Source organism: Diceros bicornis, chromosome 31 (assembly GCF_020826845.1).
Source record: "Diceros bicornis minor isolate mBicDic1 chromosome 31, mDicBic1.mat.cur, whole genome shotgun sequence".
NCBI lineage: Eukaryota > Metazoa > Chordata > Mammalia > Perissodactyla > Rhinocerotidae > Diceros > Diceros bicornis.
The window spans coordinates 19,746,087-19,769,983 of record NC_080770.1 but is presented as its reverse complement, the minus strand read 5'-3'; the positions used below and the strand labels follow the sequence as shown (position 1 = coordinate 19,769,983).

At 34.8% G+C, this 23,897-nt stretch overlaps 1 protein-coding gene and 2 pseudogenes across 1 annotated transcript; all 3 read left to right on the top strand.

Annotated features, from left to right (window-relative positions):
• The first annotated feature begins 5,691 nt into the window (after positions 1-5,691).
• LOC131395404 (olfactory receptor 10AG1-like) lies at positions 5,692-6,649 on the top strand (annotated as a pseudogene).
• Positions 6,650-7,590: 941 nt separating this feature from the next.
• Positions 7,591-14,761, top strand: LOC131395403 (olfactory receptor 10AG1-like; annotated as a pseudogene).
• A 7,198-nt stretch (positions 14,762-21,959) lies between these two features.
• On the top strand, positions 21,960-22,925 carry LOC131395093 (olfactory receptor 10AG1-like). Its single transcript, XM_058526893.1, has one exon. It carries the CDS (start codon positions 21,960-21,962, stop codon positions 22,923-22,925), a length of 966 nt encoding a protein of 321 aa, XP_058382876.1.
• Positions 22,926-23,897: the final 972 nt, after the last annotated feature.

The window sequence follows — 23,897 nt, the reverse complement described above, 5'->3', positions numbered from 1 at the left end:
ATATTATTTTCAGAAATAAATTCACACAATACACGCAATAGATTTTTCACAAAATTGCTAAGGAAAATCCATGGAAGAAGGATAGGCTTTTCAAAAAAATGATGTTGAATATGTAGAACAGCCTCATGCCACAGAAAAGAGACATGGACTCATTCTTTGCACCATATATAAACCTTGTCTCAAGATGAACCTTAACCTTAACCTTAACATAAAACCTAATACTATGACATTTCTAGGGAAAACATAAGACAGCATTTGTGTGACCATGGTTTAATCACAAATTTTTATATAAAACACAAAATGCATGAATCATAGGAGAAAAATTGTAAAATGTTCTTCATCATAATTAATTTTTCTGCTTTGTGAAAGACTGTGTTGAGGGAATGAAGAAACCAGCCACAGACTTGTACCAAATATTTGCTAAACAGCTATCCAGTGAAGAACTTATATCCAGAATATATAAAGAACTCTAAAATCTCAATAATAAGAAAACAAAAGAAAAGATAAACAGGTAAAATAATGGACATAGCCTTGAACAGATACTTCACCAGAGAAGACACACAGATGGCAACCCAGTGCATGAACAATCTGTTCAATACCATTTTTGTGATTAGGGAAATACAAGTTAAAACCATGATGTGATCCCATACACCTATCAGAATGACGAGAATGTTTAAACTATGATAATAAATGACAATACCAAGTGCTGAGAAGGATACAGAGCAACTGGAGCTCTCACCCACTGCTGGCAGACAATAAAATGGTGCAACCGCTTTAGAAAGCAGTCTGACAGTTGCCTATGAAGTGAAACACACACTGACCATGTGACCCAGCGATCTCACTCTGAGTTATTTACCCAAGACAGGAAGAAAACATATGTCCACATATTTACCTGCATGCCAGTATCTATAACAGCTTTACTCACTCTATTCCAAAACTGGAAATAATCCAAATGTCCATCAACTGATGGATGGATGAACTAACTGTGAACATCCATCGTCTTGACTCATTCCTGAGCTTGTTGTTTTATGATGGACTTTCTGATATAGTCACGGTGGTTGTGTTGCCAATAAGAAACTAACTTTTCATTAAATCTCATATTTAGCAGACTAGTCTACTGTCCCCAACAAATTCACTGGTGATTAAGGACTGTTTTACTTAAAAATTATCACTTATTTAATAATTGATGTCCCAATACTATTTCCCTACAAGTCATTATAACCATCCCTGTGTCTTTCCGATTTATTTAGCTATCATGCTACTTTTTTTTTTTTTTTCCAAAAGACATCAGCTAATAAAGAGTAATGTATGGTAAGCCTCTGGAGAATAATTTCTAATGACTCTAGCTTATATTTTCACAAGCTTTACCCATTCAACACATTGATGTTACCTCTTTCTGATTTAAAAATTAACCTATGATTAATATAAGGACAGACTAAGAATAGAGCCTTCACACAAAGATATTGTAGAGGATTTCAGGTGTGGTAATGAATCTTTTAACTGTTTCCACCCCCTAAATGAACAGAGATGGAGACAGCCCTTAGGAGAAATTGGAACAAGTTATCTGAACAAGGTCAGGATTGTTTTTTCATCCCTCTGTTCTGCTTCTCTACCTGTTTTCCTGATTCTCTGTAGAAAAGCTTTGACTGTAGGGCGGAATCAAAATAGTGACATCCCCAGAGTTTTATACCTTATTCTTTACTAATGCAAAAACTATGAATGCATCTTTGCATTTTCAGAGAAATAATATGATGTAGAGTTAACTATTTTGCCACAATATGGAATCACCTGTTCTCCAAGAGTTCTTGCCTGAACTATTAATTCTCTTTGCGGAGAATAGCAATAGAAATAAAATTAAGATGCTAGGGATATTCATTGCATTATTTTGCCAAGTCTTTTGAGTTGAGCATGATGACACTTGAACAGAGAGAATCATTATAGTGCCCAAACAAATTGCAAGAAGTTACCACTAAGAATATCAAGTTTGTCTTTTTTTCCTTCAGATGTTTCCCATTAAAATACTGGCAACTCATTTGGATTCATTTTCATTCAAATTGGACTGGTAAATGATGAGTGAAGCTTTTTTTTTTTTTAATCTATCTCTCTTTTAGCAAAATACTTGCTCAGATTGCTTATTTTTGGCATAAACTTAATTTATCCAGCTAGTTCTTTCATTGTCTACATAGATAGCATCACGTAAGTAATACCATCTAAATAAAAACCCCAAACATACAAATGAATTAAGGCGATAATTTGTTACTGTCTTTTCACCTTATAAAATGTGCCAATCTAAAATACATAAGTATTTACCATAAATTATTCTGCTGTGTAAATTTCATGTTAAAACTTAAATATAAAGGTGTACATGTTACAGCATGCTATTTTGTGTTTTAAACTTGATTTAAAATCAGGTGAAATTTAAATTTACATATAGGAGAAACACACTGTTAGTGACCAAGAATGAGGACTGTGGCAGAGTCTGGCTTGATGCTCTCCAGATATATTTCTGTTTCTTTGACATACAGTAAACAAGATTCCCTGGCCCCCTCATGTCAATGTTAGACCACGTGATCAGCTTCTACAACAGCATATGGGTAGAAGTGACATATCTATTACTTGTTGAGGCTTTCAAGAGTGCATTTGTTTCCTTATTTTCTGTCTGTCTTTAATTCTCAGCTCTCTGAGTGCTGAGGATCCAATAGGGAACTGCAAAGGGGAACTAGGAATGAGTCGGACTCAGATGAAAGGAAGCAGAATTTCTTAATCACTGACTGCAAAACTGTACTGTGATATGAATGTAAGATGTTTCTTTATTTTGTGAAGCCACTGATACATCTGAGATGTTGTTTCAGTTTTTAGATTTTTTTTCAGGAGATGGAGATATTTAATTGAGTAAAGAAATATCCAGTTCTCCATCTGAATGATAGGCTAGGGATTAGGTCAGTCTACTCTGATGGTGGATGGATATTCAATTTGTCTCAGCCTGTAACTGACAAGCTGAGGTAAATCAAGCGTGTAGTTCTCATTTGCAGATAAACATGAAAGAAGCTGCTACACAGATACTGAATCAGTCGTAATAAAGCATACAGAGGGGCAATGTAGGAGAGGCATGCTGTAGTAAAGAGAAGCAGGCTTAAAATTCAAAAAGGAATGCAATTCTAGAAACACATTGTCAAACAGTCCAAGAACTCCATAACCGGAAACAACAAATGTAATTACACGTAGAAGTGGCTATAGGGCTTGCAGGTTCATGCCTGATCATTTTATTTCCATACCTGCCTGGAAATAGTTGAATTGGGTAAATGATTTTGACAGGAAAGTTTCTTACTTTTTTCTTTTTTCTGTCTCAAATAATCTTTTCTAGAATTACATTTTCAATCAGCTAGATAACTTCTCTGATGCCCAAGTAGACATCATAACATAAATGAAACATCCAGACTTTTGTCAGCAGACACTACATGCTTTAATTTGCACAAAAGTTAATATAGGAAAGAGCATTCCACCAAGAGACCAAGCAAATCATGTTCATGTGAGGAAACATGTGACACATTTTTCTAAAAGTGTGGATGATCCATATCTGGATGAATTATGGAAATAAAAGTAAAGAAGGCAAAAATCAAGACCACTTGCCATAGGTCTGAAATACAATTGATAGAAAGATTTTTAACTTTTTCCTGAAAGTAATACTAGATGATGAGGGGATATTTCCCCACCAGGGACCCCCACCCATCCACCAGGGGACTCCCCTATAGTGGGGGAACTTTATGCCACGAAGGGGCTGAAGAGAAGGACAGGTCATCTATAGAGAAAGTAGTTTTAAAAATTAAAACTGCATGATTCCCAAAATGAAGCAGTCTTCTGGAAATTAAATTGATACACAAGAGAAGATGTCCTCCGGGTGCGCATGACTGCTTCCTATTTAAGAGCAGCTAATGTTTGAAGCCAGCAAGGAGATTGTGAAGCTAGCAAGAATTACAGTGACTTCTTGACATGAAAGAATTTAAAAAGTTTACAGGTTAAAAAAACACCTACACTCAGATAGTTTCATGCCAATCCATAAAGGTAAGCTATAATTGTGTCAGACTATTTTATATAAGGATAGTTCTAAATTTGAGGATCAAGATATGGAGAATAAAACAGAAAAGCATGAAATTCTGAGATTTTTATCTGAAAATGAGTGAACTACTTAAGATAACTCATATAGTTCTTAACTTCCTTAATTATAAAGTAAAATAAAATTAGATATATTTAAAATAATGATATTTATAATAAAAATTATTCACAAAAGTAATTTTGAAAACTAGTACAAATGGAAATATAGAAATATGAGAGAATATTTGTCTTCTCAGTTTTAGTTGTCAGAGTATTAAGGCAAAAATATCAGCTGTTGAGGCTAGAAGGTAGAGACAGATACAGTAGATATGATGAAATAGGGAAACATATAATATTTGTTTTGGAAAGCTGGAGAACAAATATTAATAGTGTAATGGGAACTGTCAAACAGTTTTGACTGCCTGATATCAGATAACATTAATGTGAAGTGAAGCAAGACAGAATGTATATGTGTGTGTGTGTTTGTTTTTCTTCAGTCTCATTCATATGCTCCAGCCATTTGCATGCCCAAAGTAAAAAAAAAAAAAAAAACAATTCACTTTAATCAGTTAAACATTATTAGGCACAATTACGAAGGGAAAATGGAAGTAGAGAATTGTATTTGGTTGCAAGGGAATTATATGAGAATGGATCATAAAATCTTATATAGGTATGAAGAGAAACAGGAAAAAAAAATTGTGGGGCCGGCGCCATGGCTTAGGGGTTAAGTGCGCGCACTCCGCTGCTGGCGGCCCGGGTTCAGATCCCGGGCGCGCACCGAGCACCGCTTCTCTGGCCATGCTGAGGCTGCGTCCCACATACAGCAACTAGAAGGATGTGCAGCTATGACGTACAACTATCTACTGGGGCTTTGGGGGAAAAAAAAAATATTGTGATGTATGGGTTACAATCTTGATTGAGTTAAAAGTTAATTGATACTTATCATACATTGTATAGGGGGTAATAGGGAAAGTTATTGAAGAGAATGATGGGATTAATGCTTTGCATATTTAGCATAAGTGATGGGAGAGGTACATAGGGTGGAGTGATAACATTGCATATATTTATTCCCTCAAAAACAAAGGATTGGTTTAAGAAAATGGATTCTCATCGGAATATAAATGCGAGGAACCTAAAACTCATTTTGAAGAAGAATTAAACAAAAGCTTTATGGGAAAAGATTGAAATGAAAGAAGATGGAATAAGTCAACCAATACAGAAAAAAAATGATGAACTCAGACAAAAACAATAGAAAAAGCCTGTTTCACAATTCCACGCTTAATAATAGAGTGATTAGATATTATTAGACATAATTAGATATTATTCTTTCATAATAAACTCTAAATAACAATGCACAGTTCTCATTATATTTGCTATCATTACATCCAAGTATGAAAAAATATATATTAAGATTTTATTTCTGGGATTGATTTTAATTGCACATCAGTTCATTTCTGAATTTTCAAATCTCTTCTCCTAGAAACAGAGCAAAGTAATGGTGGAAAAAATTTAAGAGATTGTATAGATACATTCATGTATCCATCCAGTTAATAGAAGAGGAAAATGTGGTTCAAAAACACTAGTGAATTAACCATCTTGAATTTACTACATCTGCAGATGAAGAACAAATTAAAAACAGAAGAATCAAATATCACCACAAGGACAGAATTTGTTCTCTTGGGGTGTTCTGATATTCCCAATCTCCAATGGATTCTTTTTGGGATGTTTTTAGTCATCTCTCTGAGTATCCTGATGAGCAATAGCATCATAATACTGATAACAAGAATTGACTCCTCTCTCCAGACCCCCATGTATTTTTTTCTTAGCAATTTCTCCTTTCTAGAAATTTGTTATGTCACCGTCACTATCCCAAGAATGCTCATGGACCTTTTGACCCAGAAAGGAAGCATTTCTTTCTTGGCCTGTGCTATACAAATGTGCTTTGTCCTTATGCTTGGAGGGGCAGAAGGTCTCCTTCTGACAGCAATGGCCTATGACCGCTGTGTGGCCATTTGTGACCCTCTGCTCTATCCTCTAGTCATGAACCACAAGGTCTGTGTCCAGCTGCTGACAGCCTCCTGGACCAGTGGAGTTCCAGCTGTAGTCGGGCAAACACGTCAGATTTTCTCTCTGCCCTTCTGTGGGTCTAACAGAATTAATCATTTCTTCTGTGACATCCCCCCAGTACTCAAGCTTGCTTGTGGAGACACATTTGTGAAGGAGATACCAGTCTATATAGCTGCAGTAGTGTTTATTATGGTTCCATTTCTTTTGATCGTTGTGTCCTATGGCAAAATTGTCTCCAACATTCTGAAACTGTCATCAGCAAGCGGGAGGGCTAAAGCCTTCTCCACTTGTTCTTCTCACCTGATAGTTGTGGTCTTATTCTATGGAACGGCTACTATCACTTATTTACAACCCAAATCGAATCAGTTTGAAAGACTTGGGAAACATCTCTCTTTTCTACACCATTTTGACCCCAACATTGAATCCTATTGTATATACGCTGAGGAACAAAGACATTATGGTGGCACTGAGAAAACTATTTGGTTATTAACATTGACTCAAACACTCGAAATTATAGAAAGAATTTGCTAATATGTTTATCATGTAGATACAATGTAAAATATCTTCTACTTTTGTTCCTATGGTCCTAAATAATGATAATTAATATCATCATAGCAGCATCACATTATGTTATGGGACGTTAGATTCATAGGATTAAAATAAGGGCTTCTGTATAATCAAAGCAAAAATTATTTCAATTGCAATGATCTAATTTGAAGATCAATCTTCCCTCTCACTGTGAACTAGTGAGTTAAGAGATTGCCTGAGCAATACAATGCTAGTTAACCGAGTGTGTCATATAACAAGGAATTAGAGTCATGTTCTGTGATAAATTTTCTTTAATTTTCCCATTCTTTCAGATATATTTGCTGCCCTTGCCTGTCCCTATGAGTGGACTCAGCCAATGAGAAACACCAGCAGCAGCTAAGACAGTGGAAGCTGGGGAAGCTTAGTCTTTTCTTTGCATTTTTCCTTGTTTCTATCTCATTGCTGTCCAGGTCGCTGTAAGACTACAAACCCTGAGAGTGTTGCCTTCTCTATTATCCCAGCACTTTCTGTTCTCTGGTAACATCATTCTTTCCCCTTGTTGCTACAGATTTTGCTTTGCTAATATCTATTTAGTGTTAGAAGTTTCTGGAATTTTCACTGTAAGCTATCCATATAGGTGTGCAGTGAGTTGAATATTGGCCCCTCTAAATATATGTCCCTCTAGAACCTGTAAATGTGACCTTATTTGGGGGAAAAAAGGCCTTTGCAGTTGTAATTAAGCTAAGGATTTTGAAATGAGATCATCCTGGTTGAATGTGGGCACCAGATCCTGTGACCAGTGTCCTAATGAGACAGAATGGCAGAGGAAGTTTAGAAAATAAATACAGAGACACAGAGAAGAACATCTCGTGAATATGGAGCAGAGATTGGAGTGATGCGGTGATGAACCACAGAGGGTCAAGAGCCACCGAAAGCTGGAAGAAGCAAGTAAGGATTCTCCCTTAGAGCCTTGGGAGGGAGTGAGACCCTGCCAACGCTGTGATTTTGGACTCTGGCTTCTAGATCTGTGAGAGACTAAATTTTTGTTCTTTTAAGCCACTCAACTTGTGGTACTTTGTTACAACAGATCTAAGAAAGTAATATACCATGTAAATAGTCTTTTCATTGAAGTGCTTTTATGTGAATTCTCTGGAATGAATTCTGTGTGTTTTGGGGGCAGTAATTTTGCATTTTTTTCTTATGAAAGAAAAATCAGAATACTTATCCTTTTATTTTAAAAACTGTAACAATGAAACCTCATCTTGTAGAAATAATATCTGTCCAAGAATTATTATTACATGTGTTTAAGAAGGTTTATTGAACATGCATTTGTTCAAGAATGTTTATTAAATATTTTACAGTGCAAAAGAAAACTGGAAGCAAAGACGAGGTAATCTCAGTTGGAAAGTGTTAAGACACTGCAGTACAGTGTTTTAGAGCCCTTTGCTAAGAAATTCCAAGCTTTCTCAACATGTGAGAAAGAATGTAAATGTATGTATAAAACATAATTCTATTTTTGTAAAACAAAGAAAGATAGCACTCCATAATTTCACATAACATTTTACATGTGCATGTCGGTAGTGGATGTGTGTGCATGTTAGCAGTATCTGGGAGGATGCGGATTAGAAGAGAATTTTGGCTTCCTCACACTGGCAGAATTTCAAGTAATTTCTGATTCATTTATTATATTTTATTTCTAGTTTGGACTTATTACAAAAAGAATGTAATATGGAAATCACAGGAAATAATAACTTTTCATTCAGAAAACATAAAACTACATAGCAAAGAAAATTCTTACATTTCTCCCTGTCTTATTGCTACAAAATGTCTTAAAGAATATTTAACATCTAGCAGAGAAATTTCAGTATCAGTCAAATTATCTTTAATTTTTGAAAGAAGCAACAGATTTTTTATGAACTAAAAGGAATTAGAATATATAACATTTAGAGTATTTTTTTTAAATTACTAAGAGACCTTTAACAATAGATACAGCGATGAATAAATTTAAGATTATAAAAAGGGGTATACATAAAAATGAATGACTGTCAGTAAGCATTGAATGATGATAAATGAAAGAATTCTCAAATCAAAAAAAGAAAGAGAAAAATGTCAAGAAGTATTGACTCAATGAAGGGATTTTCAGTACTTGACAAATCAGAAAAATAATAAACAATATAAAAAATTATACAAATACTGACAAATATGATTTTTGGATCTTTTGCAAATCTAAAGAAAAAAATTGAATGTGTATGATTATCAGAGATTATGTAAGTTGTAATTTTATAAATTGGACATATATGTCTTTTTCAGTACCAAAAAATATGTATAAAAATGTTTTCATGCACTTGTTGACAATAATTTAAACTAATTCAAAATTACCAAAGTAAAAAAAAGCAAAAATTTAAATGCTTAAAAAAACACACTAAAAATGTTGGATATTAAAGCACTTAATAAATTAGGTTTATACGAAATAGCAAGTTAAGATAACATAAATTTATTTAAACTTAATGACAATAAAATAGATACGTTAAAGTTTTGGGGATTTCACCACATCAATCCAAATAAGAAAATATATATCTCTGAATATGCCAAATAATTAAACAAATATTTCCAATCTGTAAAAATGTTATTAAACCTAAAAGAAAACAAACACATTTGCATTGTTTTCTCCAGTTTGATTATTTGAAAGGATTCACCAGACTCCACAGACCGTACTCACAAAAGAATTTTAAGTATTGTCAAAGAACATGGTGCAAGGCTCCGGCAAGTTCCACCACGCCAGCGCTGAGTAACCACGGTGCATGCGCAGAGGAGCACCTGTGGAGTCCCGTGAAGCTGCTATGCACCACTGCGCATGTGCCCTTCCCTCTAATGCAGGCAAGCCCTAGAGGTCTGAGAGACACTCAGCTCCAGGAACTTTCCAGGGCTTTTTTCCCCCACATGTAAGACTGCACATTTACTTGAGATTGGATGAGCTGTGTAAGGAATCTAGGTTTTTAGAGTGTTCAGAGAACAGGAGAATTGGGCTGGGGTTGTGATTGTTCTCTGTTATGTAATCAAGCCAGGATTGTCAAACCCTTTAGGACAGTTGCAAACCGTCAATAAAGAAACTGACTAGGGTCTCCAGAGTACTATTAGACCTTACACAGCATGTCACAAAGTCCACTGGCCTTATCTTAGCCAAGAGTGAAATAGGAGGCACCCGGACACTCCCAGAGAAAAAGATAGAACGTTTCCGGGCCAGGTGTATATCCACTCTATCTTCACAATGGTAACGATTAAATTCAATATCTGTTAAGTTATTGCGTTAGTTTTCTAATGACTACAAACTTAGCAACTTAAAACAACACAAATTTATTATCCCACAGTTTCTGTAGGTCAGAAGCCTGGCATGGCGTGGCTTTTTTCTCTGCTTACGGTCTCAGAGGCTCAAATCAAGGGGCTGGCTGTGTGGAATTCTTGTCTTAAGGCTCTGGGGAAGAATATTTGATTCTAGGTTCTTGGAAGAATCCAGTTCCTTGAAGTTATGAGACCGAAGTCCGTGTTCCTTGCTGAATATCAGCTGGGGACAATGATCAGTTCCTAGAAGCCAACAGCATTCTATGTCTCCTGCCTTCTTCCATTTCCCTCACCTTGAATCTCCAATATTTTTTCTGGCTCTGGCTGCTATATGTGGATTTAAAGGACTTATGTCATTAGGTCAGGCCCACCTCGATAAACCTCCCAAATTTAAGGTCAGCTGATATTGGACCTTAATTACATCTGCAAAATGCCTTTACAATAACGCCTATGTTAGCGTGTGATTGAACAGCAAGGAGGCGGTGTGTGTATAGCAGGGAGCAGAAATCTTTGGCCATCTTGGAATTGTACCTACCACAGTTACAAAAAAAAAAAAAAGACAAAATCAGAAGAAATTATAAGCATATATAAAAGCAAAACAAATAAAATATTGAAAAATGGAATTAGCTAAATTTGATGGAGCAGTTCTATGAAAAAAACACAGCCAAGTAATCTGATAAGTTGTATTGAAGGAGGACAAAGCAAACATTGTCACTACTAGGAATACGCAAGAAAATATGATCCCAGGAACTGGTGTTTTTTGTTTAAAATGTAAGATAGTCTTTTGTGTATAGCATTGCTGAAACTACAAATAATAGAAAGGCATAGAATTCCAAGAAAACATGAATTCCACAAATATGTAAATATGTTCATACATATATACATATATACATTCATAACTGTAGTATCCCCACAATTGTAACCATGACCCATGAAAGTTTAGCATTGCTTAACCTTTTAAAATCATTTAATTCAGTTGATTTTGAGAATATTGTACTCAATGCGCACTGTAAGCTAGATGTCATTTTGGGGGCTTGATATAATTTGTCACAATAATGATTCAAAGAAAAAGGCGCAGCATTTTCTTGAAAAATATGAAAGCAACTTGAAAATTTATCTTACTTTCATTTAAAAATTTAGAAATTGAGACAATCATGGGGAGTTTGGTCTTAGAATCAAATAGAGAGAGAGGGGAGAAAAAAAGAACATGGATCAAACATCTCATTGTAAATGAAAATGTGATATGAGAGTGAGCACATACATCTCAGTTATATCAAATAAACAATTTCACACAGTTTGAGGAAGTAGATTGGAAATAATAGCAGGCACTGTAGGTTTTTTTTCCCTCTGATATATTTCAGATTTAAAATATTTGTATTTAACACAGACTGATATATACCTTGAAATAGAACCCTGTTGTTGATGACAAAAAAAATAATAATAATTTTCCAACAGGATTGTATTAGTCAGAGAAAGAAATAGATCACAGTAAATGAAGCATGCACGTGTAATGGTCGAAAAGTCTAGTGTTGCTCTACTCCAGGGCCCAGGCAGAAGAATCAAGGGAGAAACATTAAAAAAAGTGGAGATAAGAAAGCATCTCACATGCACAATTTTGAGTTTGAATATTCTCCTGTGAATATTAGTGGACAATTATGTGATGCTGCTTTCTCAAGGGCATTCTTCCTCCCTGCCAAGATCTGGTATCAGGTGGTAGGGTGGATGGTCAGTGGACCCGAATTCCATAGGGTGACTGTCCAGAAGGATGGCTTTGTCCAGAATGTCTGGAAAAATGAGTGTTAGACGGAAGTATAAAGTTAAATATTAAGGTATACGTGGGAAATAAAACCTGTAGAATGAGAGGAATGTGTTTATTTAAAGAGAACTTGGTATTTTGAAGGTACAGATAGTCTAAAATAAATATGAGTTTCAATTGTGAGAAAAAAATATCAATTTCTTCTTTTCTTTTCTTTTCTTTTGTGAGATCAGCCCTGTGCTAACATCTAACAATCCACCTGTATTTTTTGCTAAGGAAGACTGGCCCTGGGCTAACATCCATGCCCATCTTCCTCCACTTTATATGGGACGCCGTCACAGCATCGCTTACCAAGCAGTGCGTCAGTGTGCGCCCGGGATCCGAACCAGTGAACCCCGGGCTGCCACAGTGGAATGCGTGCACTTAACCGCTTGCACCAACAGGCCGGCCCCGCAATTTCTTATTAAAACAAAAGTTTCTTACATGATATATGTAGTTATAGATAGATATGTATATAGATAGGTAAGTAGGTAAGCAGATACATAGATAGATAGATATAAGTATATGTAGTTAAACTGTTCTATTGAGGGGAAAAAAACAGATATAACTAAATCTGGAAGAAAAAGTATAACACTTTATGTCAATATGAGTTTTGTATTGATATTCTTTATTATTTTAGAACACTGTAAGACTCTGAGAATCAAGATTCAACAGCTACTCAACATGTAAAGTTTTTATGCTCAAAATTTGCACTCAAATCAAAGCTGAAAATTTGGATTTCTCACTTTCATTATAATAGGGGAAATTGAAAACAAAATTGACACTAAAACACTTAGGTGATTATAGAACCCTATATAAGTACAGTATGTTTGTGTTAATCAATCAGGTAAATAACTGAAACTTATTTGGACCAAATTCCTTATAATAAGCAAAATATTGGTTTATCTTTATTTATATATGCTTCTATGACTCACTACAGAAGAACATGTATACTATGTTAAGGGAGATTAAACCTATAATTTTTTTTCTAAAATAATTTTCTAGAAGTGATTTTTCTTATTAAGAAGGGTAGAATTAAAATAATAATTTACAAATGTGGGACTTCTCATTTCTTAGTCATCTTTTGATTTTTTTTTCCCCTCATAGGATGGTTCCTTATTTCTTAAAAGGAAAACTAAAAACTTTAAGCCAACACTTCAGTATTTGATCTTTTGGGTAACTGTCTATTAATTATATACTATAATAGTTAATACTGTTCAATTTGGATTTCCATATGCTTCATCTCAGATATGTTATTAAAATAAGAAATTTTTAATGAGAACAATTAACTAATGGCAGATAGCGAGAGACTTCAGGTTACAGGGACTAGGCAAAGTTCCTGAAATCATATCGTCTATGCAATTTATTCCATTATTATTAAGCCAACCAATAGGTCAAAATAGGTTTGTTGACTATCTGCTGCATAATGGGATATGGCAAGTGAAAGATCTTGAAATATAATGCCTGGTGATAATGATGTTTATTTGATTTTGATAGATAAATGAAAGAGGTATACAATTTTAAAGCAAAGTTCATGCAGAGTCAGTACTATAGGTAAGGAGAGACACGTGCTGTACTTACAAAAAGCTCCATGGAAGTGTTGCCTTACTGAAAAATACAATTCAAAATTTTGTGGTGAGCATTCCACTGGGATTTGGGACAGATATAAAAGTTTCTGCTGTAGGATTCTGTTTGTTAATATATAGAGTAAGAAGACTCGCTTTGCTCTGTCCACAAATGAAAAATGAAAATGCATATTTCTAGAACCCTTCAATTCCATTTAAATGCAAACCTACTATTATACATTAAATATGTTGATATGTTTAGAATTTAGCATACATTCATCATTGGATTCAGTTTTGCTCTTTGATGTCAGGATATAAAATGCTGGAATTTGAATGGAGATAAGAAATGGTATATAACTAATTCCTCAAACTCCTCTTGTCAATAAAAAGCAAACCAAAAGGATAAATGAGTAATTTCACTATTTTTATAGATGGAACACCAAAAAACCAAACAGAATCCAAGCTCACTTCAACGATGGAATTTGTTCTTAGGGGACTTTTTTGTATTCTCAATCTCTGGATATTTCTTCTTGTGATATTTTTCTTGCCTATGTGATAATCCTCATGGGAAATGGCATCATTATTCTCATAACCAGAGTTGACTGGGCTCTCCAAACTCCCAGGTATTTTTTCCTCAGTAATTTCTCCTTCTTGGAAATTTGTTATTTATCTGTCATTTTTCCTAGAATACTCATAAACCTTTGGACCTAGAAAATGAAAAAAAAATATATTTTTCCTTCATGCTTAGAAACCTAGAATGCTTTCTCCTGACAGTGATGGCCTATGACCTCTACACGGCCATTTGTCACGTTCTGCGATATCCTCTTGTTGTGAACGCAAGCTCCGTATCCAGCTGATGATGATGAGCTCTGGGATCTGTAGAGTTCCAGCTGACATAGGGCAGATATGCCAGATTTTCTCTCTGTCATTTTGTGGATCTAACCAAATCTATCACTTCTTTTGTGATATCCCCTCAATTCTCAAGTTGGCCTGTGGGGACACTTTTCTGAATGAGATGTTGGTCTTTACACTTGCTCTGCTCTTTGTAATTATCCCCTTTCTGTTGATACTTGGCTCCTGGAGTAAAATCATCTCCACCATCTTGAAGTTGCCGTCGCCAACAGGAAGACCCAAAGCTTTCTCCACCTGCTCATCTCACATGATAGCTGTGACTTTGTTCTGTGGATCCAGGATCATTACATATCTATGACCCAAATCCAAACATTCTTCCAGAACAGACAAATTTCTCTCTCTTTTCTATTGTTTTGTCACCCTGATGTTTCACCCCATGATATACATTCTGAAGAATAAGGATGTCATGATGGCGTTGAGAAAATGTTTACCTCAATGTTTAATGCATTCATCCCTGATTTGAACTTATTACCTATTTTCCCACTTAATTCTGCTATTGTTTAATCAGAAGTTATCTTGTAGTTTACTTTCCTGCCTTAATATGGATTGATTATCCTTACTCATTCTTGAACTTTCCATTTTATGTTGGACTTTCTGAGATCAGGGTTATATCCCAAGTGGTATTTACAACAAGATACTATTTTTTTTTTAGTAAATCGCATATTTAGTGAACTAGTCTGTCAGCCCAAATTCACTGCCCGTCTGAGACTGTTTACTGAAAAATAAAGTTTTTTTAATCTTGTAATTCATATCCCAATATTTTTTCCATAAATTGGTAGTGTATGTTCTAGTTCTCCCCTTTATTGTTATCACTTACTTAAAAAAAAAGGTTTCAGCTAGTAAAGATTACCGTATATGGAAAGCCTGTAGAGAATTGAATGACCACAGAACATGGATACACTTGAACATGTAAAAGTTTGCACTGCAGAATAATGTAGAAAAGATGATCTTTTAATAAATTATAGTAATTTAAATGTATAAAAAAGAACTTGACTCACTTCATATAATTTGTAGAAAAAACAATTCCTGATAGTGTGTAAACCTAAATATGAAATGCAACTTAATTAATCTTTTCAAAGGTAATGTATATTAACTTCACGACCCTAGTGTGAGAAAAATATTTTTAATAAAATTATTAGCTATAGTGGAAAACATTGATAAGTTGAACTGCATTGACTAAGAAGTACCTTTCATCCAAAGAAGCAGTTCAGAGTGAAATTCTTCAACAGCAAAGTTTTAAACACACCACATATAAAGAAGTGTTCCGAATCAAATCACAGGAGAAAATTGACATCAAACTTAAAGAGAGATTTCACAAAAGAGGATAATCTGGATGGCCAGGAGAGAAAGAAAATAACTCACTAGTAACCAGTAAAATGAAAATTAAAACCAAATGAGATCTATGACACACTCATCAGACAGACAAAAATAATACAGAAATAACCATCCCACGTGTGTAAAGGATGTGGAGCGATGTCAGCTCCTGCCCCAGGCTGGTGTTGGAATTGGTGCCCCACTCTAGCAGACAGCCTGCCTTTACCTAGAGGATCTCACTCCTAGGCATGTACCAGAAGTCCATGCATATGTCTGCCCGGGGACACGTCCAAGAATGTTCATCTTCGCATCATTCGTAATGTCAAATCCTTATCAAATTAGAATGGAAATGATTGTGATAACTTCACACAGAAGAAAATCAGAGAGTGATAACAATGAATAAAACACAATTACATACAACATGGATGGAGCATATTGTTGAGCTAAACAAGCCATAATCACACTGCACATATCTGTACATATCCTTTCAGTTAAGGTTAAGAGACAGAATTTGGAATGCCCATTAACTATATATACACATATATTTCATTTTTCCCTCTATTTCCTAAATTTTCATTAATGAACATATCATGTTTGTAATGGAGAGAAAAACCTAATGCTCTTTATCATTTTTATGCCATACTTTTATTTTTTCCTGAAATTAATTTCCTGAAAAAAATAAATTGCCTTTTACCTCAAAAAAAATAAAATTGACAACAAAAATATGATTCAAGACTGGTGATACTACTGAATCATTTTGACGAGATGAATCAAAACTTCTATAAATAGACATACTTAAAACTAAGCCACATATAATTTCCAACATTTAAAACAAATAAAGAAATAGATTCCATTTCTAGTTAAGATGCACTGGGTCACAGAAAGCCAGTCTTGTCGCAAGCACTAGAAAAATTTGGATAAATTACAAAATTCATATTTTGGAGGCATCATATAGCTGTGGGAGAAAATAGAGTAGGTGACAATATCAAAGTTGAGGCTCATTAAGTCAGAGAAAGAAAACCCACACTATTCTTAACAATTAGTTGGCTGACAATCTTTTGCAAGTACAAATTTGTTGCAATATCATATTACTGCATAACTTCAAATGTGTGCCAGTTTATTGATTGATTCAAAGAGTAAACATAATTGTGATACTGGTCAATGGTGCCTGCTTCTTCTCCATATATATATGCCTAGGAAAATGTCTCCGATTTTTTTTTAAAGTTAGATCATTGTTCAGAAGAAAATTTAATCATTGTGTGTGTGTAAATGAATTTGAGTATCCCTATGTTAAAGAGATTATTTTCCTCTCTTTTCTGTGAAATGTTACTTCATTTGTTTAGTTCAATTTTCTATTTATATTTTGGACTTTCCATCAATATTTAAGAACAAGCCAAGAATACTTTATTTGAGATATTGTTTGTAACTTTTGTCCTGCATTCTAAATTTGAAGTCAAACTTTCCATATTCAAAAATTATAAAACCTTTTTCTTAGAATGCTTCATCAATTCACTCTCTAAAACATTTAAACCTGTGTATCATTTGGAGTTTTTCCTTCTCTAGTATAATGTGTTAAGAAATTTTATCATTTTTTATCCAAGATTGCCTAGTTGTCCCAAGAGAATTTATTTTAAATGTCCATTCTTCACCAGTGTGGTAAGCTGTCTTTATTAAATGACAAATCCTCATTTGTACTTGAGCCCTTTTCTGGAATTTCTGTTCTATGGCGTAAGAAGATCTCTTTATCCTTGCATACCACTACACTGTGCTAATTTTAATGTATTAGAACTCATTTTCAGCATAGCTACTTCTTAGATGTGGATCCACAGTAGCTCAGGCCTGGCTGGTCTCTCACCCCCTTACTGTGCTCCTTTGCATATGGTCCCCTGTGATACTTTACTCATCACCTGCTCCTCACTGGCCTTCCATGATTTCTGGCACATGGCTCCTGAGACTTTGTACTTAACTTTCCCAATCACTCTCTATTATCACATTACTAGAGGACTTTCCTCTCTTGTAAATATTTTCTCTTCATAATCATAAACCCTTAGAAATCACTATTTACTAAATAATAGGAAGCAAGTCCTATGTTTGTCATGAGAAGTTGGCTCCAAGCCAAGATTCTTAAACAAGCTAAGTGTTGGAAAAAAATTGACGTGCCCAGAATTGAAGCCCAGAATGTACAGACTATTTGCTTGGCCGTTTCCCGTTATCTCAGCTGGGCTTATTCCAGATTCTCATTTTATTGTAAATAAAGTTTGAAAGAATTCACATCTTAAAGGTATAAAATAAAATTAGGAAAAGATTGTGACATGCTACAAAATAAAGGAAAAAATTTCTCACCTATAATCTTGGGTTAAAATTTTAATTTTTTGAAATATGTTTAATATATTTAACAGCTAAATCTCAGGTTGCTCAGGTGCTAATTGAGAAACCAATAACACATTAGTTTTATACATAAAAATATTTGTCATCAAGATATTTCTTTCAACTATTACACAGGCCAGCCCTCTAACTAGGCATCAAGGAACTACTATAGAGGAGAATATAAGAAAAACATGTTCAAGAGCTCAGTCTAACAGGAACAGAGGTTCCACATGGAGCATTCATAATAGATAAGGTAAGAATTGGATGTGTGTCAGTTTTGGATGCTCTCAAATAATATTGCCCAGCACCCTATTCATGTCTAAGAAATAAAATGTGCTGTGCACTCTCTCCCATGGAGAGGCTGAAGAGAAAGTGCTCTGGGTAGAGTGAGAGCTCTCTGGAAAAAATAACATGTGACAAATGAGAGAGGGCCAAAGTCATGCTTTTAATTAAAAATTTAAATGTGTCAGGTGTAAGAGATCCCTGGGGTGGAGATAACTACTTTTATTTAAAGAGCACTTTATGTTTAGAAGGAACAGAGTATTTTAAAGGTGGCTTGACTCTCTTTTGATGAAACAAGTGGGTTCATCTACAGAAATTTAAATATTTAAACCACCTATGGTGAGAAAAATCAGGAACACTCCAAATAAGAAAGGTAAATATGAACTACTTTATACTGATATTAAGCTTTAGTGCATATTATTTTTACATTTGAAATTAACATTCAACATATAGTAGCAAAGGTATCATTTTATTTAAGCAGCTCCTATATATTTCTGACTCTGTTATATATAATTTACAGTGAAATAATGGTAATAAATTAGAATATTAAATCACTTTGAAGTATTGAAAACTAATAATTGAAGTATTTTTTCTAGGTATAGTTAATGCTATAGGAAAATCTCATTTTGAACCAACATACTGTAACAAATAAGTATTATATTTATGTATTTAGCTTGATATTGTAATAAGAGATTTAAAGTAAAACAATCCATGAAATAAATTTATAATCATTGGGGATTCAAAAAACGTTTATTCTAAAGAAAAAATATAGAAATAAGGACTTTGTTATGTCATGTAAGAGTTTTAAGTTTAATATTGTCTTTTAAATTAATTTCAAGGTTTAAGTCGCTAATTTATGTCAAGTGTGCAAATATAGCTGAAGCTACGGTAGCTTCCCATATCTGATTGAATTAGAATATTGTTACACATTTCCTGAATCATTTGTATTTATTAAGGGAATAGAGGCATGAATTTAAAATAAAACTATTAGAACATTAAGTTTTATTTCCTTTGATTAATATGAACTTAAACATGTAGAAGAAAAAAGAGTAACATACATAATTTTGTATGGCGAGCACGCAGAGTAAATCTCTGCTCTTTCTACTTGTTCCCCTCTTGGGAAAAACATACACCACTCTTACATGATCTTTATAGTATACATTTATGATTTCATCACCAAAACATTGGGTTTGCACGACTGTAAGTTGTATTTTATTTAGCACTGGAAGTAATTCTATTCAAAGAATGAGTGAAATTATTTCTATTAAATGCTGCCATTCGTAACAGTCATACATAAAGATTGAAATTTTTATTCTCTTGCATATCAATCCTTTTTCTCCCTTTTAACAGTGAAGATTCCAATTAAGCAGTGTCTGTTGCTTCACCTAGTTTCAGAAGCAAATACTGATCACCACATTAGGTGTGTAAGAGTTTTCTAAGATCTGTATTGTTCCCAAGCAGGACAACGGTCACAGTCCTTACCTCTCAGATCATTTAATATTTGTGAAAGAAAAGGCATACAAAAAGAACTAGCCAAATTGCTACACTATGGTTTGAACAGTCATGTGTACTCTTGGTATAAGGTTCACAGAGTAGAGATAATAACATAAACAAACATATTGAGAATTCATGGAAAATTTGCATCTTAAGAGTTTGATATTTTTAGAACACTCTGATGATTGCTTTAGGATCTCATTCCATTCTCACAATAACCATGTGATACAAAAAAAAGTAAATTAGAGAAATATTTTCATGTTGCTTAGAATAGAGAGAAAAATTTAGAAGAATAAAATTTAGTTTTTAATAACAACAATAATAGCTACCTTTATAGAGACTTTTGTAAATGCTAGGACATTTTCAAGTTGTTTCTCATATACAGTCATGTGCCGCATAAACAATGTCGCAGTCAATGATGGACCACATATACAACGGTGGTCCCATAAGGTTAGTGTCATACAGCCTAGGTTTGTAGTAGGCTATATTATCTAGGTTTGTGTAAGTACACTCTATGATGTTCACTTAACAATGCATTTCTCAGAATGTATCCCCATCGTTAAGCAATGCAGGACTGTATTAAATGAATTAATTCCTACATCATTCTGAAGCATTGGCACAATTGTAAGCCAATTTTATAGATGAGTAAACTGTGGCATAGGGAGATTAAGCAACTTGCAAGAGGTCAGCTAGCAGGTGGTGGAGCCATAATTCAAATCTAGTTCCTCTTGGTAGGACTGTATTCCTTATCCACGACACTATGTTTATGATAGACAAGGTCCAAACACACCAGGATGGAGCAATGAAAGGCAGGGCTGAGACCGATCTTGGGTCAAGAGATGCCTGGGGTGCAATGTCTAAAGAGGCACACACTCCAGGATTGTGCAATGTAGAATCGGCCCTGAGAAGAAGTGAATGTCTCTTAAATTTTATACCTGAGGAGTCTCACTCACCTTACTCTAGTACTGGCCCCGATAAAAGGCAGGAATAGGAAAAAGTAATTCAATAAAAAGCAACTCAACCACTCTATTAAATAAAATTTTACTTGGCAATGTGTTACTACCCTGGGGACTAAAGACTTAAGAACATAATATCATATTCATAATATAGCTATAGAACCGTAACTAATAAACAATCAGATTAAAATTGATAGGCAATTTTGCTGACATTTTCTCATTTAATTATCACAGATGAAGAAGCAAACCTTAGAAAATTTAAACAATAGCTTCATATCACACAGATAATAAACCCTGGAGTTAGTATTCAAACTTCAGTTCAATAAAAAAAAATAGACACTGACTTACAATCACAAATCTATGCGTACGTGATCAAATTATCCATCTTTAGTAAGCTTCAATATCTTTATCTGTAAGGAAAGTGAGTTTAGAAATGGTTATCTGAAGTGTTTTTGTTGAGGAACAGCAAAGATAGTGGAAGTGCACACAGCACACAGGGTAAAACACAACAGCCAATATCTCCCCTCCCCACTGCCCACACACCTGCACATGGTAATGAAGACACTCCAGGCCATTCCTGTTTTCCCAGGGTTACCTTCTGTCTTGTTTCCACCTGTATCTGTGTTCCCAGGCAACTTCTCCTGAATAAAACCTTCTTATATTCCCCACTTAGTGTCCTACCAAGATACGTGTTTTATTTCTCTGTGTGCCTAAAATAAAATTCTGTCTCATTCTTTTTGGTGAACTGCCTAATAATATAAACTGTATAATAAGGACACATATAATCAAGAACATCAAATGCTGGAAGGGAAACGAAGGATTGAAATCGGCAGTTGAAAATATCAGGGGAAGATAATTTCTGATATAGTTCTACTGAAATGTGATAGAGAAAAATCATAGAGAAATACAATTGAATTATCAAAAAGTATAAGTAATTAAAAGTGAGATCATATGGCAAAGCTGTGGGTCTATCTCCACAGTTGCCAATTTTTCCAGAGTCTGTGCTGAGCAAGGCATAGTTTGGTTTATCCTGGGCTGTATCCAGAAAGTATATGGAATGATCTTAATGGAAATTTCAAGGGAGTTTGTACAATGATAATCCATAGGATTTAAACTGAGAATGTGGGACATACATAAATAGTAACATATTAAATTAGAAGCAATTGCAGTGATCATGAGAACCAATCTTGATGTCCTGATACAATTTAGAGAGCCGACACTGATCCATGAAGGTAAAATGAAAAGTACATGTTGAATTTTCTCTTTCCACAGATGAAACACCAAGAAAAACCACCAGGAGAAAATCTAACTGAACTGATGGAATTTGTTCTCTTGGGCTTTGCTGATGTTCCCCGTCTCCAATGGTTCCTATTTGCATTATTCTTAATCATCTATATCATTATCCTGATGGGAAATGGCACCATATTTCTAATAACAAAACTGGACCCTGCTCTCCAGGCCCCCATGTATTTTTTCCTTGGAAATTTTTCCTTTGTGGAAATCTGCTATGTATCAGTTACTCTCCCCAGAATGCTCACGAATCTTTGGACCCAGAGAAGAACAATTTCTTTAGTTGCCTGTGCTGCACAAATGTGCTGCATTCTTGTGTTGGGAGCCACCGAGTGTTTCCTTCTGGCGGTGATGGCCTATGACCGCTGCGTGGCCATGTGTAAGCCTCTGCATTATCCTCTACTCATGAGCCACAAAGTTTGTGCCCAGCTGGTGGCTGGCTCCTGGGTCAGTGGAGTTCCCGTCCAGGTAGGGCAGACACTTCAGATTTTTTCTCTGCCCTTTTGTGGTTCTAACCACATCAACCACTTCTTCTGTGACATCCCCCCAATTCTCAGGCTAGCCTGTGGGGACACCTTTGTGAATGAATTCATGGTCTACATAGTTGCTGTGTTATTTGTCACAGTACCATGTCTGTTGATACTTATCTCCTATGGCAAAATTATTTCCACGATCCTTAAATTGCCATCAGCCACGAGTCAGTCCAAAGCCTTCTCAACCTGTTCATCTCATCTTATGGTCGTGACATTGTTCTTTGGATCAGCCATTATTACCTATTTAGGGCCTAAGAAAAGTCACTCAGCAGGAACTGATAAAGTGCTTTCTCTTTTCTACACTATTGTGACTCCCATGTTTAACCCCATGATATACAGTCTAAGGAACAAGGAAGTCATTACTGCACTGAGAAAATTGCTATGTAAATGATTTACTTCATTACAAAATAAGTTATACTTGCAAGAATTGGCTCTTTTATATTGGTATTGAAATTTCAACAGAAATTTTTATTAAATTCTGTTTATCTGTCTATACAATTGTAATTTTTTTCCAAGTTAAAAATTACTTATAATGTCTTGTTATGCATTTATGTACATGTCATCAAATAACAAATCTTTCTATTGGTAATTCTATAATTTTATTATGCAATGTCCTCTGTCAATAACAACTTCTGACAAGGATTGATGTTATAAACTCAATTGTAATAGAGACTCTGTTATATCACTTATTGGAAACCATATCATTCATTTCCATAGAATTGTAACAGCCACTTTAAGAACCACTTTGGCAATGAACATTAAATAAATATATATATATATATATATGTATTTGGTCTACTAATGACTCTACAAGAAATCATTTCTCAGAGAAAAAAGAACCTTTCCTTGGGGATGTAGTGTTATAAATGATTTTGGTACACTAATAGTAGTGAATATTAAGCATGATTTATGTTTATATCAGATTAAATATTTCTATATAATATAGTCCTATGATATGATAAAAATAAAATGTGTTATTAAAATATTTGCATATGATAAGAGAGGAGATAGTCACGGGCTAATTTTTAAATATATTTTCCTAGAGATGATAGTAGTGAGGGGAAAATGAGGGAAAGGAAATAAGATTTCAAAAAATATATCTGCGGGGCCGGCCCCGTGGCTTAGCGGTTAAGTGTGCGCACCCCGCTACTGGCGGCCCGGGTTCAGATCCCAGGTGCACACCAACGCACCACTTCTCCGGCCATGCGGAGGCCGCGTCCCACATACAGCAACTAGAAGGATGTGCAACTATGACATACGACTGTCTGCTGGGGTTTGGGGGGGAAAAAAAGGAGGAGGATTGGCAATAGATGTTAGCTCAGAGCCGGTCTTCCTCAGCAAAAAGAGGAGGATTAGCAAGGAT